This window comes from Misgurnus anguillicaudatus, chromosome 22 (assembly GCF_027580225.2).
Source record: "Misgurnus anguillicaudatus chromosome 22, ASM2758022v2, whole genome shotgun sequence".
Classification (NCBI taxonomy): Eukaryota; Metazoa; Chordata; class Actinopteri; order Cypriniformes; family Cobitidae; genus Misgurnus; species Misgurnus anguillicaudatus.
Genome location: NC_073358.2, coordinates 5,145,773 through 5,164,219, shown reverse-complemented (window position 1 = coordinate 5,164,219; position 18,447 = coordinate 5,145,773). Strand labels below are relative to the sequence as shown.

General features: G+C 40.1%; 1 protein-coding gene across 2 annotated transcripts; it reads left to right on the top strand.

Moving 5' to 3' along the window:
- Positions 1 to 17: 17 nt before the first annotated feature.
- Positions 18 to 18,399, top strand: tmem248 (transmembrane protein 248). 2 transcript variants are annotated; one of them, XM_055200519.2, is made up of 7 exons: positions 20 to 266; positions 2,734 to 2,892; positions 4,133 to 4,418; positions 7,385 to 7,535; positions 10,199 to 10,382; positions 13,418 to 13,561; positions 16,223 to 18,399. In XM_055200519.2, exons 1-7 carry the CDS (start codon positions 264 to 266, stop codon positions 16,241 to 16,243), a joined length of 948 nt encoding a protein of 315 aa, XP_055056494.1. In that variant the 5' UTR covers positions 20 to 263; the 3' UTR covers positions 16,244 to 18,399. The 2 variants fall into 2 exon arrangements, with proteins under 2 accessions (XP_073716859.1, XP_055056494.1); XM_073860758.1 differs by lacking the exon at positions 16,223 to 18,399 and having other exon boundaries at positions 18 to 266; positions 13,418 to 13,567.
- Positions 18,400 to 18,447: the final 48 nt, after the last annotated feature.

Sequence of the window (18,447 nt, the reverse complement as noted above, 5' to 3'; positions counted from 1 at the left end):
TGAAAGTAACGCGATTGGCTCCACGGTTTCCTAAACACAGAAATCCGAGTCATAGGTAGATTTCCTGCTTCTGTTAGCCAGCAGCTAGTTATAGAGAAAAATTGCATGGTGTTTTGAAGAATACAGTGCAATTGCGAATAATGGGAAGGAGTCCCGTGGTCTCCTGTACCGCCGTCAGCTGTGTGTTTGCCTCTCGGGCCCGTTAAGCGCGAGACTGTTAGCGTTAGCCGCCCGCAGCTCTCGTGCGCACTCGCAGAAGCAAAATGGTGAGTTTGAGATCTTCAGTTTGTCTTGTTTACCCCGGTTTTGTGCCGATAGATAAATCTGCATAACCTACGCGGCTATTTCAGGTGTTAGTTACCAAAATAAGATGGAACGTTCAGGTTTGAGTTTATGGCTAACACACAGTGTTATCTCAATACCTGTCGCTTGATCTGACAAGCATTTTTGTGGGTCATAGTCGTTTGAAAGGCCGATGAAACGTGGACAAGTCATTATATGTTAGGTTACTCGATATGTTATGTTCATGAAGAGGTCATACTGTTCTAGCTGTTATCAACAGCACGATAATGTATGATGCAGGCCAAGAGTGTACACTTGACAGTAACCCTGTCTAGATCTGTGTGCTTCTGCATGAAGTCACTTTCATGATCTAATTTGCTATAAATGTTTACTACCCATCAGCTCTTGCGGCTATATGATATAATTGGAGGTTAACCTAAAAATATTAGATTGGGGAAATGACGCCAGTTTAATGTTGTCATTTGCATCTGCAGAGAGGCTTTTATCCAAAACAACACAAAACACCAAGCATCATATCATGTATGTGTTCAAACCCATGGCCTTTAATCAGACCCATGAACAATGCTCTTCCAATTGAGCTACAGCAACACATTTGATTCATTCTGTCTTTGTTGTCTTGTTCACAATACAGCCATAATGAATAGGCTTTTCTTGACCTTACCATTTGGTTATCATTATAGTGTCATTTATGTGTTCCAGCTGTACAGGATAGCTCGTGCTGTATTAAAGGATTAGTCCATTTTCTTAAAAGAAAAATCCAGATAATTTACTCACCACCATGTCATCCAAAATGTTGATGTCTTTCTTTGTTCAGTCGAGAAGAAATTATGTTTTTTGAGGAAAACATTGCAGGATTTTTCTCATTTTAATGGACTTTAATAGAGCCCAACATTCAATACTTAACTCAACACTTAACAGTTTTTTTCAACGGAGCCTCAAAGGACCACAAACAATCCCAAACGAGGCATCAGGGTCCCATCTAGCGAAACGATCTTCACCCTTGACAAGAAAAATAAAAAATATACACCTTCAAACCACAACCTTTCGTCTAGGTCCGGTCCAGCGCGACCTAACGCAAATGCGTAGTGACGTAGGGAGGTCACGTGTTACATATATAAAACGCACATTTGCGGACCATTGTAAACAATAAACTGACACAAAGACATTAATTAGTATCAGTTGACATACAACAACGTAGGAACGGTCCTCTTTCTCAACACTTGTAAACACTGGGGCGGAGTTTCGCGTTCGTCCTCTGTGACCTCTTGACGTCATGACGTATTGCGTCGGGTCACGCTAGCGCATCACGACCGGATCTAGACGAGAAGTTGTGCCCAAAGTGTACATTTGTTATTTTTATTGTCAAAAATGACAATCGTTTTGCCAGACAAGACCCCCATGCCTCATTTGGGATTGTTTATAGTCCTTTGAAACTCCGTTGAAAAAAACTGTTAAGTGTTAAGTATTAATTGTTGGTGTCTATTAAAGTCCATTAAAATGAGAAAAATCCTGCAATGTTTTCCTCAAAAAACATAATTTCTTCTCGACTGAACAAAGAAAGACATCAACATTTTGGATGACATGGTGGTGAGTAAATTATCTGGATTTTTCTGTTAAGAAAATGGGATATTCCTTTAATATTTTAACATTTTGACCGACACAACTGGTATAACAACCTGTGACTTAATTATTGATTTGGATCCAGATTTGAATCCAAACCATTGTGCCTTAAAAGGCATAAGGCCTGGTAACCGTAAACCTGTTCTTATTATTAGGGATGCTCCGATAAATGCCGATATACACTAATAATATGTGGCCAATAATTTTTCTGAATCACAAAGCCGATATTATTCACAGAGCTATTTCATGTGCTACGGCTCGGCTTTTGATCAGTAAGTCTTTATCGATCTAAAATCACTATTAGTTTGAATCGTTTAAAACATGCATTTGAAAAAGCAACACTCGTCAAAGAATAATCATTATATTCTTTATTATCATGAAAGTATCTGAACAGGTTTAAAGAACAGCAATATCCTTTAGCCATTTCCTGGAGCTGCGTGTCATTTCTGCGTGTATGGTTCTTCGTCTGCAGCGCATATTGAGTTTCTGCACGAGAGCGCCCTCTGGCTTTTGAATATAGCGGCATTTCACCGCAATTCATTGAGAAGCATAGCAAGCATCATCGTCCGATCGATCGGAGCACCCCTACTTATTATTTAAATGAATTTGATTGGACATGTTCCTCGAATATAAAGAAATTACTTTCTTTGGGGCCATCCTCTATGGTTGCATGCAACAGCAAACATGCAGGGCACCCGGTGTAGACTTGATTTACAAGCAAATGTCTGGAGCATTCACCACCGTATGAATCAGATGCATTTGGTGCCAGTGTTGATTTAAGTGTGAGGCAATCTTTTCCTCTCACTGCAGGTGTTGTTGTTGAATCCACTGGAGAATCTGAAGACCTACATAAGCAGCCGTCCTCCACTGGTCATTTTTATGGTCAGTGTCAGTGCTGTGGCCATCGCCTTCCTCACTATTGGATACTTTTTTAAGATTAAGGAGATCAAATCACCTGAGATGACAGAGGTAAGAACTAACATTAAGTGTTTTATACCATTAACGTAGACTCATCTTCTTGTATGTATAGAGTAGTATTGCATCTTTCATATCTCTGAAGAATCTTAAGTTTTATCAGATTTAAAAAAAACGATCTACAGCTTCCTTCTGATAACAGTGAACTTCTGGAGGCGTGCCATGGGGCAGAGCGGGTCATTAGCATGCAACCACACCTTGTTTCTAAAACATATGTCACCGAAATGCTGGGAACAAATGGGTGTTCTCTTCCTCTCGCTTTGGTTGATGTGTGTGCACGGTTTTCTGGAAGAAGCGCCCATACCAGGAATTCTGCCCTTCATGACATCATATAGGACCATACTTGAAAAAAGCATTCCCAAACATATACGAATATAAACGTCTAGGTTTTTTTTAACTTTTTTTTACTTATGTATAGCTTGAGTTAAATAAGTTATAATAAATAAAAATATAATAATAATAAAGTTTGAATGAATGAAACAGCATTAGACATCCTCTTTAATGTTAATCTTCTTGCCTAATGTAGCTCCCAATTTTTGTGCACATTTTCCAATTTTTGCATATTTTAAATTCAGACAATTTGGAATATAGGGCATGGCAGGGCTCCAGACTAACTTTTTTCACTAGGAGCACTGGGCCCCCAACTGAAAATTTTAGGGCCACAACCAGAAAATTTAGGGGCACACACTGTAAATCGATATGCCAACTAAATATTCAAACTTCTATAATTTCCACTGTATTACTAAAAAAATACTTTAATGGTAGATGCAGAAAGTACAATGTGCCGTTTAAAATTCAGTGTCAAATTTACTGATCACACATGTGTGACTGGATGTAAAATTCAGTGGCACACTCTCAAATTTTGGTGGCAAAAAGTCTGGAGCCCTGGGGCATGAGGCAATTACTTATAATTTAGATACAGTGTTTGCTGTCATTTCTTTCGTTGTATGGAAAATGGCAGCATCAAAATTCCACTAAACTTTTCTGTTAATGTTGTGTTTGGTGTAAATTGGTGAAAGAATATGCCGAACTGTCCCTTTAAGAGGTAAATAAGGAGTCTTTGTCACACAAATAAAGGAATGCATCTTCCTGGTTATAAATATTAAACTTCTGAAAATACAGAATGGGAGAGACAAGTTATAAATTTTAAAATGCATTAACATCAAATGTGCACTGGAGTATCATTTTGGCTGTATTAACATGCTACCTATCCATGTCTGTTAATATTTTCCAGGATTGGAACACCTTCCTTCTGCGTTTCAATGAGCTTGACCTGTGCATCTCTGAAAATGAGACTCTTAAGCACAGCTTGAACGATTCCACCACGCCAGAGAGCACAGTGACAAGTAGTCAGTCGCGATCAAGCACCCAATCGCCACCTCTCCTGGAGGACCCAGGGCCAATCAACATCTCTGTACCCATCACACTGACCCTGGATCCGCTCAGGCCATTTGGAGGCTATTCACGGAATATTACCCATCTTTATGCCACTGTGCTTGGGCAGCAGGTTGGACTTCCTGGTACGTTTCTTTTTTCTGTTTAGGTTACTAATTTTGCTATTAGTTTCTCCACAAAGACTAATTTTCCAATTTGCAGACTTGTTTTTAGAGACATGTGGTTCACTAGTAATTAATGCTTTGAGTATGACAATGGCCGTTTCTCAATCAGAAAGCTTCAGCCTCCAGAGGTCGCATTTGTAGGCTGCATACGTCATCAAGACTGTCTGAATATTAACAATTATAAAGTTGACTATTGTTCTTTGTTAATTGTAATGTTCTATGTTAATGTAATATGCTTATGACTTTAAATTATCCAGAGCTGCATCCTTTGGATTGAGAAACGGGGAATTTTTCATCCTGGCCACCTTGGCCAAAGACAAATTACAATGAAGAAATGCATCTAAATGCATTTCATGTTAAACCTCCTAAGACCTGAGCTTTGGAAAAAAAATCCTGGAGTACATATCGAGTACTGTTTACGTACAAACGTGTTTACGTTTAGTGAAACAAACTAGAAAGAAAATTACAATAGTATCAGAAGCATATAAATCAGCACAACGCTTCCTCTCTCTCTACCTCGTTCGCTTGCGTGCGTGCACACACACACACACACAGGGTGCGTGCCGTGGATCAGTGCCTGCAAGAATGCGATGCAATTGCATCCTGGTAAATTTCGGAAGTTTACACGACTGAGCTGCAGCGGGCAGGCATAAGATTTATAAAAACACATTTGAGAAGAAAAGCACAGCAACGCAAGAAGACTTGCGTGTTTCACAATTACTCGCTAATTTGGCGCTCGCTTTTTCGAAGCTCGTGGAGGCATGGAGCAGCATGAGGATACACAGTTAACTTATGTGCGATCTACCGGCATTGCCTTTGCGATCGATTGGTAGACGTATTGGACACCCCAGGCATACAGCGTAGCGAGGATCTTCTTCAGACACTTTGAAGAACGACCAGGCAGACCACAGAACCTGCTTCAGCACACACGTGTAACTTATGCGCTCGTGCAAAAACAACCATCCTCGCCCCCACACTCACATCTCCTACACACGCGTCAAATACACAGGAATGATTATCGGCCTGTTCACATCGGCCCTATTTTGACATCGGTACGATGCCGATGTGTAAAAAAATGACCATATCGGCCGATGGTATATCGGCGGCCAATATATCGTGCATCACTAATTATATAGATACATGGTGGGTGGAGCTATCTTGGACTGCATCATAGAAATAGGGTGCCGCAGGGTTGACCCATTTTTGTTGGCAAAGCTAGAGTTAGCGAGTTAGCATTTTGGCGTTCAGTGCCATCATCATCATCATCATCATCCTGAAGTCAATGGGTTTTTTTGAGTGGGGTTCTTATTAAACTCTTTAAATAAGGTCTTAGGTTAACATAAGGCTAATATATATTTTCATGTTTTATTATAAAACACACCAGTAATACCTTTCTAAATGTCCCATTCTTTCTGTGTTTTTGAAGCTTTGATTGTGTTTACAGTGCGCAATATAACATGTGTTCATGTTTCACGTGTGAAAAACACAGTATTTTTCACACAATTTACTTATCTCTATAGCGCTGTTTTCACTGTCCTCAAAACAGCTGATGTCTTCCTTGTTCTATGAAGTCCCTCCTTCAGAAATGCGTAACGAGTTCTGATTGTGTAGCTTGTTTATTGTGTTGTGTTGTGACACAACAGCTTGCGTTTGCTTAGCTGGCGACTGACGTATTCCTGTGGGCGGAGTGTAGTCAAAAAACTGTTCTAGTGACGTGATTAAAGCAGGAAGTAGAGGGCTGTAGTCCAAACCAGTCGTTCGCTGTAGGCTTTAAAAGGCAAATTCTGAAAGAATCATTCTAAAACAAAATATATCACCTGGCAGTGAACTTTGAGCTTAACAGATATTATTTATGCTACTATAGCAACATTACACACTAACTAGGGTTTAAAAAATGGGATCAGAAAGAATGCGACCTTTAAAGTGGGAGTTGCTGACAAGTTGCTACATGGGCATACAGACTTTGTTGGGGACTTTAATCGTGCATGAAGATCTCAAAAACAACGCAACATGGGCACAATTCCCAACACAGATTTATCCACAGATTATTTTCTTTATGCGCTTAATAAAGTTTGAAAGACCTGTCGGAAGTTAGGTGGTAATAATGTTGATGTCGAGAGACCGTGATGTAGTTCACTTGTAGTCTAAGGTTAGCTTATTATTTCTACTAAATGCAGTTAGACTTGAAAATGTATAAAAGTTGTGTTTATCTGTAAAGATTATCTTGTTGGACAAAATGTGTACGTGTCATAAACGTTTGTTAAACACAAGAGCTTATTTTTACGGGAAAATCCAAAAGTCTATTTTTGGCGAGGGAACCAGTGTCCCACTAACTTCCGGGTTGGCCTACCAAAATACCTCATCACTGCACACACTATAGAACAACCAGGCGACTAACAAGCTTTAGCACTTGTAGTAATTTTTCTAAAGCATTTTTTTGTACAGTCATCTTTTTTGTGCACAAGATTGTCAGAAACATTATATCAAGTGACAGATGCGTACGTGAGTTGTGAGAATACACGGTGTACTATCCAAGCACCCTTGGGATGATTACAATGATCCGAGCAGTAATCCCATTCTCACATGCTATACACCTGACACTACAGTATGTGGTTTAGGATCCAACTTGTAGTGGTCTTGTGTGGTCTTTTTCATTTGTGCTTAATGGTGTCCTTAGAATTTTTCAACACCAGTGGCAGCATTGTCATCTAATTTATTCAAACACATTTCAGCAGAGGACTGTGGCTGTTTTGGTTTTTATCCCTGTCTTGTGGCTGAATGCGGTCCAATTAAAACAATGGTCCATTGTGCAGAAAGGGACAGCGTGGGAAACTGAATACCTTCTAGATATCACTCGCATGCACATGTAAGCTGCTTTTGTCTTGCCAGTATATGCTGCCTGACTGCATGCATTTGCTTGATTAAAGGTGGAGATGCCCATGAGGAGATGAACATCACTTTTACTCTACCAGCAGCCTGGAACTCAGATGAGTGCGTTCTTCATGGCCATTGTGAGCAGGTGGTCTTCAGCACCTGTATGACCATCACAGCAGCCAGTAATGTCTTCCCTGTCACAGTGTAAGTATCTGATGGTAAACCATTGTATATGGAGTTTTATGATTTGCTCTCAAATATTTGATCTCAAATAACATACGTGTGGCAGGTGTCCTGAAATTCAAAACCCTTGTGTTATAAAGCTGTTTCAAATCGCACCAGATACATAGTTTTTAAATGGTAAATGGACTGCATTTATATAGCGCTTTTAACAGACCTATGGCCATCCAAAGCGCTTTACAATTAGCCTCACATTCACCCATTCACACACGCATTCATACACCGATGGCGGTGTCAGCCATGCAAGGCGCCAGCCAGCTCATCGGGAGCAGCTGGGGTTAGGTGTCTTGCTCAAGGACACCTCGACACTTGGTCTGGTGGAGCCGGGGATTGAACCACCAACCTTCCGGTTTGTAGACAACCTACATGAACCACTGAGCCACTTTAACATTTCGTTATACCAGGATTCCTGGAGTGGCGATGTCCTGCACATTTTAGCGCCAACCCTGACAAAACCTTGGCTACCTGTAGTTTTCAGGTGACTCTTTAGACCTTGATTAGCTATTTCAGGGGGGCTTGATTAGAGCCTGGAACTAAACTGTGCAGGACTACGGCACTCCAGGACCGACGTTGACCAATGTAACTCTGCATTATGCAGTGGCAAGAAAAAGTATGTGAACCTTTTGGAATTTCATGGTTTTCCAAATAAATTTGTCATAAAATTTTACCTGATCTTCATCTTAAGCCCGGGATACACTGCACGATTATTGGCTGTCCTGGACCAAAGATTGCCATCGTGAACCAATTGGCGTGATTTGTGTGATTGTGGTTCTTCATCGGGGGCCCTATGTCGTACAATGAGAGAGGTCGTTTTCCCGGTCTTGCTTTCAAAGATAGCCTACGATAGTTTTCTGACAGTGTCAGAAATTGGGCATGATTACCGCACAGTGTGTTTGCTGCTACGACCTGTGCGCTGGTATTTGTTTACCACGAGCGCATGCTGGTGGCGTTGCGGTAACGTGACGCAGCTTCCGAAGCTTCCTCGTACAATCTACACAGCCTGTCGTACCCGAGTTTAAACAATCCATGTCGCACAGTGTGATAAGGTCATGATCTTATAGGAGGGCAAAAATCCTGCAGTGTATTCCGGGCTTAAGGCAAGGGTATTGACAAACATAATGTCTAAAAATATTTTTTCAAAAAAATTCTGATCTTTCATGTATTTATTGAACACATTTATTCAATATTCAAAATGGCAGTGGAAAATGTAAGTGAACCCTTAGAATTAAAGGTATTGCGGAGGATTTTCTATTTCCGGTTGGATCGTCAAGACTATTGGTCCTCCTAGTTGTCAATCAAGAGTGTTGTGCAATTGCACTTTTATAAAAAGTGGAGAAGGCGGTTCTTTTCTAAAATTCGAGAAAATCCTCCGCTATACCTTTAATAACTGGTTGACCCCCCTGGCAGCAGTAACCTCAACAAGGCACTTCCTATAGCTGTGGATTAGACCTGCACATTGTTGAGGAGGAATTTCATCCCATTGTTCCAGGGCAGAACTGCTTTATCTCTGTCATATTCTTTAGACGTCTCATGTGTATGGCCCTCTTCATATCAATCCATAGCATCTCTATTGGGTTGAGGTCTGGGCTCTGACTTGGCCAGTCCAAATGGTGAATTGTTTTTCTGAAGCCATTCTGTTGTGGACTTGCTCTGGTGTTTTGGGTAGTTTTCCTGTTGCATCACCCACCTTCTACACATTTTCAGCTGACATACAGACATTCTCACATTATCCTGAATAATTGTCTGATATACTTGGGAATTCATCTTCCCCTCAATGATTGCTAGATGGCCAGGCCCTGATGCAGCAAAGAAGGCCCAAATCATGATGTTTCCTCCACCATACTTTACAGTTGGGATGATCTTTACATGATGATATGCCGTGCCCTTTCTGAGCCAGATGTAGCGCTGGGTGTTTTTTCTAAATAGTTCAATCTTCATTTCATTAGTCCACGAAACATTTTGCCAATACCGCTGTGGAGTGTCAAATGTGCTCTTTTGCAAACTTTGGGCGTGCAGCAATGTTTTTTTAGTAAGCAGTGGCTTCCTTTGTGGTGTCTTTTTGTAAATATCCTGCTTGTTCAATGTTTTATGTATTTTAGACTCATGAACATGAGAGATTAGCAAGTTCCAATCATGCCTTCAAATCTTTGTCTGTCATTCGAGGTTGTTTCTTTACCTCGGTGATGAGTCTTCGTTGTGCTCTTGCTGTCATTTTGACTGGGCGCCCACTTCTTGGTAGAGTAGCAACAGTCCCAAAGTGTCTCTATTTGTAGATTGTTTGCTGTAGAACTGTAGACTGGTGAATTTCTAAAGTCTTTGAAATAACTTTGTAACCCTTTCCAAGCTTTATGTAAAGCAACAATTCTTGATCGTGGCCCTTCTGAAAGCTCTTTTTGGTGCGGCATGGCTCACATGTTGTGTTCTTCTTGTGCAGAGCAAACTCCAAAAGTTTAAGGGGTTTTTATCAGTCAAAGTATCTGTAGTCCACACCTCCAAACGTATAATCTTAACCAGACTCCAGGTGTGCTAAAACCTGACTCCAATTATATATTTATAAACAAAAAATAAAAACGGTATAGACGTGCAAATAGGTGTTACATAGCCTTGTTTTTTAATTTCCACTCCAGGCAACCACCTCACTGCGTCCCAGAGACCTACAGTAATGCCACGTCCTGGTACAAGATCTTCACCACAGCACGAGACTCAGACACTAAGTACACACAGGACTACAACCCATTCTGGTGTTACAAAGGTGCCATTGGGAAGGTATATCATGCACTGAACCCCAAGCTCACAGTCGTCGTTCCAGATGTGAGTATTTTACTCTTGCAATCTCATAGCAATTTTACAAATAAAATGTGACCCTGGACCACAAAACCAGAAAGGGTTAAGTTTTTGAAAGTGGGATTTATATATTATCTGAAAGCTTCCCATTGGTGCATGGTTTGTTAGGATAAGACAATATTTGGCAGAGATGCAACTATTTGAAAATCTGGACTCTGATGGTGCAAAAAAAATCACCTTTAAATTTGTCCAGAGAAGTCCTAAGCAACACATATTATATTACTAAAGATAAATACATTTTTAATACATTTACGGTAGGACATTTACAAAATATCATCATTAAACATGATCTTCACTTAATTTGCTAATGATTTTTGGCATAATTTTTTTTTTTGAACCATACAATATATTTTTGGCTATTGCTACAAATTTACCATGCTATTTATGACAAATTTTGTGGTCTAGGGTCAGAAATGTTAAAATTTCTGTTTTATTTTATATGCTGTTTGTAAAGACAGTTTTTGTAGAACATGGTTTACCAGTCTTTCAGAATGTAACATGTTATTATTTTGTGAAAGATCACACAAAGTTTCTGCCAATCTCATGTTAATCTTGGGTACCTATAGGGCCTTTTTACACCTGGTCACTTCGTGTTTTCTCTGATCGGATGGCTATTTGATTTATTCAAAAATTCAATTAACTGGGAAAGGGCACGAGCTGGAGCACACAGTACAGAGCAGCAGGAGAGAGAGACAGCGCAATGATTTACAGGTCCATGACGGGGATAAGCCCTTAACCAAAAGTTTTATTTCTTGGTGTAATATATTCAAATTTGTCATTGGACTATAAATCCACGAGCATGTCATCTTTGTTTGCCCCTCGCCCGGCTAATGTGGAGCGTTGTGCTTACATTTGGGAGGAGTAAAGCACTGACATATGTGGCTTCATCAACCAGATGTATTTACACGTGTCGAGTTATGTCTGAAATGCTGCTTAGAGCACCTCCCGAAGTGGTTTGAGTTAGTGTTGGGCGATATGCCCCATTGTGAGATCAACCTATCATCAGCCTGTAAGATCGCAGATACACGATAGTATCGGGGGATAGTATTTATTTGTTAATTTTTTACTCTTTTATGACAAGCCACTTGATTGGTGGACAAAAAAAGATGATTTACTCTAAGGGCAACACTGTCATGACGGCAACCTTCTTAAAACTGAGGCCATTATTCCATCATTAAAGCCCAGGCACTCTGAAATTTCCTGTGTGCCAGGGAGTGGGAACAACACACTCGCTGGTTTTAAACCCATGTGCGCCTAACAACCTCTCTGGTGCAAGAAAATGGCAGAGCCGCACATATTACAAGCTTATGTGCGAGGAAAAGTCAGTCATGCGCCTTACAAGATTAGGTGCTGGAAGGAGTCAATGGCACGTGCATTCAGGTCCAGAAAGAGTCCAAGACGTACGCATTACAAGTCCAAGTGCATGCGAGAAGGAATCTGCACACGTTACAAGCTCTCTCGCCCACAAACCCTCTCAACTATTGTCATGAAAGCCCGCTATTGGCCATATGTCTGACTATCACCAATACACGATAGTATCGTCTATCGGCACAACGTTAGTTTGAGTGATCAGATTTAAATCGGTCTCGAAACCGCTTCGGGGGGCATTTACGCTTATGATCGGGTAACTTTACGATCAGAGAAAACTCATGAAGTGACCATGTGTAAAAAGGCTCATAGAGTTGTATTTCATTCTTCATATGTCCAAAAAGTCTTTCATGTTGTCAGATTTAGAAAAGACAGAACAGCTTTTCCGTTTTTCTTTTTTCCAAAAAGGCCGTACTCTTGGAAGCGTATGCTGGGAGGAGATAAAGAGTTACGAGTACCATAATTTCCGGAGTATAAGCCGCATCTTTCAAAAATGCGCCATTAAGACGAAATAACACATATAAGTCCCAGTGGGCTATACGTCGCATTTATTTAGAAAATTATTTCACAAAATCCAAGCCGAAGAACAGACATTTAATCTGTAAAGGCAAGTTAATCAACTAAGCAATAGCAGACAGAACAGCAGGCTGAATAGATGTCTGTACGTTAAAGCAATATTATCAGTTATTTAAACGATAAACCATAGCATACAGAACTTACCTGGAAGGTTGAATAGTCTAAATTAACTGAACAAGCCAACTTGTGTGAAGTTTGCAGACTCGTCATTCCGCATCACTGAATCCATTAAATTACATAAATACAGAAGCAGCATATGGTGGACTCTCGCGGCTGTAGACGGTAATGATGTCTCTTGCCTCATAACTGTCAAAATTAATTCATACTGACTTACAAGGCGCACCTGACTATAAGACACAGCACCAGCCAAGTTATGAAAAAAACGCGGCTTATAGAACGAAAAATACGGTATAGCATAGCTATATGTTCCTGTTGTTTACATTATATGGACTTATGTGCTGATTGCAAACAAAACATTTGCGATTAGATTTTTATTTACCATTTGTGGTTCCGAGGTCTTTAAACTTTTGGGCCGCTCCATTACTCAATTGTAAACGATTGGCAAAATGCAGGTAATAAACCCATTCGCAATAATCTTACTGTACAAGAAAAAATTAACTGCATACACTGTTGTCTTAAGATGGGGTTACGAATAAGGCTGAATAAGGTTGTGCCATTGTTGATTCTTGATATATAACGAAGCTGTCCTTTGCAATGACGCTTGTGACTTTTACTTGAAGGAACAATGCTAAAGATAAGCGTTCTCGCTGTCTCTCTGATTGACGTGTGGGTGTGCTTTTCTGGGGGAAGTGCCCATTAAAGAAAAGAGGGGTAACAGTTAACCATGTTTTGAAAAAAAAACTTTCTGACCCTTGTAGGCAAGAAAAGGAGGGACTTCAGCCCAGAAATACTCTTCACATGCTCAACTGCTTTTTTGACACTTTGCTTTTGTTTAGCATGAGGAATACCACTCTTTAACTGTGTTAATAAGTCAGAATGCATGAAATAACGTTTACTGATATGCTCATAATTCACAAGTGCCTTCTCTTTACTGACAGGACGACCGTTCTCTCATTAACCTGCACCTCATGCACACCAGCTACTTCCTGTTTGTAATGGTCATCACTATGTTCTGCTATGCAGTCATAAAGGGCAGACCCGGAAAAGTTCGACAGAACAACTCGGAGTACTGTCCAGAAAAGGTATGAATGTGTGGGAGATAATCTGTCTTATCAGTTCACTAGTTAAAAAATAACAGAGGTTGTGTGATTTTGCACCGTAGAGGTTTTCCACCCCATTTACATAAGCAGCCCATTAACGTGCAGCAGTATTGGAAGTAACAGAAAATTGTAACTTGCAAAGCTATTCACAATTTAACGGTTCAACATTTGTGAAGGTGTTTTTCTGAAAAAGCATTTTGGTATAATACATGCTACGAACGGAAATGACACCCAAATGCTGCAGATCCACGTATTTCTAATTTACAGGATTTTCAACTTTTAGGCCTACAGGACTACTCAAAATACTGAGTTTATTAAAGCTTTAGTTTACAAAATTTTGCTGCTTTATAGTCCAGGGTCCTCTACTTTCATAAAAAAAATCTGATAAGTTACTCACCCCCATGTCATCCAAGATTTTTTGGTTTTTTGAGGAAAACAATCAAGGATTTTTTACATATAGTGGACCTTAACAGTATACAGTTTCAATGCAGCTTTAAAGGGTCTAAACCCCCATCCAAACAATCAAACCCGAAACATAATGCTGGATTCTCACCTAATGCGGTAGATGCGGCAAAAATGCACTATTCGCACGTAGTTGGACGCTTGAACATTTTGAGTTTACTCGCTTTATTCGCGCGTGAAATTCTAGTCAGTCCAGAGATTCCAGGGGCTTCTGCGTCATTCGCGCGAACTAGACGAAACGCCTCATTTGCGCCCCAAGACCTCCAGTCTTTACATTGACTTAACATTGAAATCACTCGCGCTTGACGCGTCTAGCGCGGCTGGTGTGAATGCAGCATAAGGGTCTTATCTAGCGAAATGATCATCATTTTTGCAAAAAAAAGTACTTTTAAACCACAACTTCTTGTCTTGCACTAGCCGTGTGACGCGCCAGCGTGACCTTAAGTATTACGTTATCACGTCGAAACGCACACTTTCGGACCATTTGAAACAATAAACTGACACAAAGACATTAATTAGTATCGTTCCACATACAACAACATCGAAACAGTCCTCTTTCTCCGCACATGGCGTAGTAGTTTTGCATACTTCCTTTAAACGTGATTACGTAATACATAAGGTCACCTGGCGCATCACAAGGCTAGTGAAAGACGAGAAGTTGTGGTTAAAAAATACTTCTTTTTTTTGTGGCAAAAATGGCGATCGTTTTTCTACATAAGACCCTTATGCCTCAGTTGGGATGGTTTGGAGCAATTTTAAACTGCATTTAAACTGTAAACTGTTGAGGTCCACTATATGAAGTTTATTTAACTAAGTTCGGGAGGAGCATGGTCATGTGATCCAACCAATCAGTGCAAAGAGGTGCCTATAAATGGCAGTCCCTCACCTCTGTCCCGTGACAGATTTTTTGCAGCCCTCTCCTCGGACAGCATGCCAAATATGCTTTATCTCATTCCCTATTGATTACATGTTAATGCGAACTCGTGAAATGGAGAAAAATCTTGAAAAAAATTAATTTCTTAACCAAACAAAGGACAAACATCTTTGATGGTATGGGGGTGAGTAAATTATCAGATTTCAGAGTATTCCTTCAAATATAGCACCTCAACTTGATCCGTCTTTGTATTAACCGGCGTAGGCATAAATGCGTATTATGAAATGCGACGCAGTTTTTTTCCGACAAATTATTCCAATGCATAGGCCACGCCGTACACTTGACGCAGAAGTGTAAATTGGACTTTGGTCTTTTTTGCAGATCCGTGTAAATGGGGATTGTTTTGACAACGCAAAGGAAAATTAAACCGTTTTAGTGTAGTCAGTAGCCTCTTTCACACAGTAATTCTGGTAAATTACCATGAATTTACCAGAATGAATTTACCAGTAAATACAAAAATGTACTGTTCACACATGCAGTGAGGTTCCGTCTTTTTACCAGTAAGACATCATTCACACATCAGTATCAAAATACCGGTAAACTCGGAGAGGAAGCGGAAGTTACCTGTGGCGCGCGGCTCCGTGTCGTATTTGTAAACAACGGCGGGTCATGACTTAATATCCACGGTCTGTATTTTGTTGTTTTCACATCTGTGGCAAATGGTCGCGAAGTTGCTCGTGACCAAACAAATTGCGTGAGGCGGCGTCAACCTGCATTTGCACATTAGGCTTCACAGATGGTGTGCTAAGGACGTCGGCAATATGGCAAATAGGCGGTAAGCTGTTTTAAACAACTTTGGTGAAGAATTGTGGATGTTAACTTCAGGTATGCTCGACTTTTAGGCAGCATGTGTGTGGAAACGTCCGTAAACAGTTTGGGGGTAAACGCGTCACCTGTATAAAAAACTTTCTGATTGGCCCGATCTGTCAGTCGCCCGTTCTAAATGCGGGTAATCCTAGAATTTTCGTTCACACATAGCGCTTACCGGTAAATTACTGGTAATCTTACAACCTGTCTTACTGGTAAATTGGGAGCACTGATTTACCGGAAAGGTTCTGTTCACACATGACATGTTAACTGCAATTTACCAGTAAATTACCAGTAAAGACTGTATGTGTGAAAGGGACTATTGTCATGTAATGTGTTGCTCTTTTTAGTTACCTTCTCTTCAACACAGGACATAAGGCAGGACTGTTATGTTATCCAGTTTGCTTTAGTTAGACTCTAAAAATGTTGTCTTTCCACAGGTGGCCTTGTCAGCGGGATAAAACCGGGTCAGAGGTGAACATCTGAACCGAAGCATATCGGAAAGGAAAGTTGTGTGAAACTACATGTTGCCTACTGAACCCAGAAGTAGGGTGCATAAAAAAGCTCTCTGAATGCATTTCTCTGCAATGTTGGGTCACTCCAACCAAAGACTTTTAAGTGCCTGTATCTACTGTGTAAATAATGCTAGGACTCTTAAATTCAGTAAAAAGCAGTCTGCCTGAGCCTCCCCGCACCCTACGGCATCCTGTAAATGTGCAGTATATCCAATATCAACAAAAGACAGTGTTTGACTAAAGATGTTAGGATGGGGAATATCACCTTTACAAAATAATCCATTATCATACGTTACCCTTGTTCCGTCTGATTTCTCTGAAGGTGTCGGATCTTTACCTCGTCCTCTTTGCCTTGTCATTCCTTATTTTGTTTTCGCCATAACTCCTTGAAAGGTGTGTATGGCAGAAATGTGGAGCGCAGTCATGTGATCAGGCTGCTGACGTGTCTTGGTTGAGTTTCTCTAGAGATAACAATGGCCGTCCACATGACATGTTTCTTTAATCATTGGACCATTTATACTTCATTTGACTCTTTTATTGGTTTGAGAAAGAAATGCATAAAACGAATCTGATGTACTTCAGCGTCAGCGAGTCGATGTGAAATGCCTGTTCTTGGAGCGATAGACTTGATTGACTCGTCTGATTATGATTCGCCTCCACCTGCTTCACGTCTCGTGTAGGTCTCATTTGTTTCTCGGCACTGTTCGACTGAATGTACTTGTAAAAAGTAAAGCAAATTAACAGCAGCGATGCAGCATTAATAATACGAGAATCATTGTAATTTTAACATTCAAGTAAAATATGTAAATCATTGTAGATTTTGTTTTTGTAATATACTTTTTTTATTTTACAAAACTTTGTTACTCAAGTACCATCCATTATGTTCTTTCATGCCTTTTTTATCTTTTGCATTTTGTTATTTAAGCAAATGCCTTTAATTTCCGATTTCTGACCTGTCAATACACCTAATGTAACGTTTACCAATAGAAATGAAACATGCATATCAGGCATGTGCCATTAAAAACAAGCATGGCGTGAGAAAAAATGATTTTCTTATTGTGAATATTACAAGAAAGTGTTTTGCATTTCTTCTCATCTCTGCATCGTTGCATTTCCCGCCTTTTACATGTGTACATGAAGATTTAAGTCTTAATACTCTTTAATGATCCATGTTTTACCCTATGTGATGTTTTTTTAAGCCCGTTTTACCCATCATGCCTTGCTTGATTATGCTCTCCTAAAATCTGCATTGGTTGTTGTCTATCACCATCACAACACAATGCATTTACTACAGCCCATAATAAACGATCATCCAACCACTAATGTGCCTTTGCACTAGTCAGCTGTGTCGCACATGTATGTACATAGCACCGTCTTTTGTGTTTATATACCATGTTCCTCTAACAGTTGACCCTTATGTATCCACTTTGCATTTAAATACATCTATACTCCATTTCACGTCCAGCCCGAGGTCAAAACTCCAGTTATAGCTTTTCGAAATCTATAGCACTTCATTTCCAAATTCGTCATTCACTTACTAGAACTAGATGAAACACAGGGTTGTATTGAGGAAACTGCTGTGGGGTGAACGCGAAGTACATCGAAACCCTCGTAGAAAAGCAATATCGTGCATTTGAGGTAGTAACGTATTATAAATCAGCCCTGAAGACGTTTGTTCGTGTAGTTTTATTTTGCGATTATCAGATTCGTACCCTTCCGACTGCTGAATGAGCATTTCTGAAGCTTCATACCTGCAGCTAATAATCTTTAAAATTGGCCTTGTAGTGTTACTTGAGGACAGTTCATGTTCATAGAAAATTACAATGCTGCTGCCCAATGCTCGGATCATATTGATCTTTCACCTCGGTTTTCCTCTGGGCTTGTAGCATTCGAGTGAAGTGTATTCGTAAGTGGTAGAAGGTCCCTGTCTGAGCTCTCCGGTTCCTCTGTGTTGGCGAGGAACTTGACTTGTCATGATAATGCATGATTGTAAATGTTCTACCTGCTGATCTGTTTGTATGAGGACAATCCCTCCGTTTATGTTATGTTTGTAAGATATTGTAGGCACATGCTTTGCTGAATAAAATCTGAGATAACACAGAGTCGTTTACTGTTTTTTCTCGTTTTTAAAGTGGACATATCATGAAAAT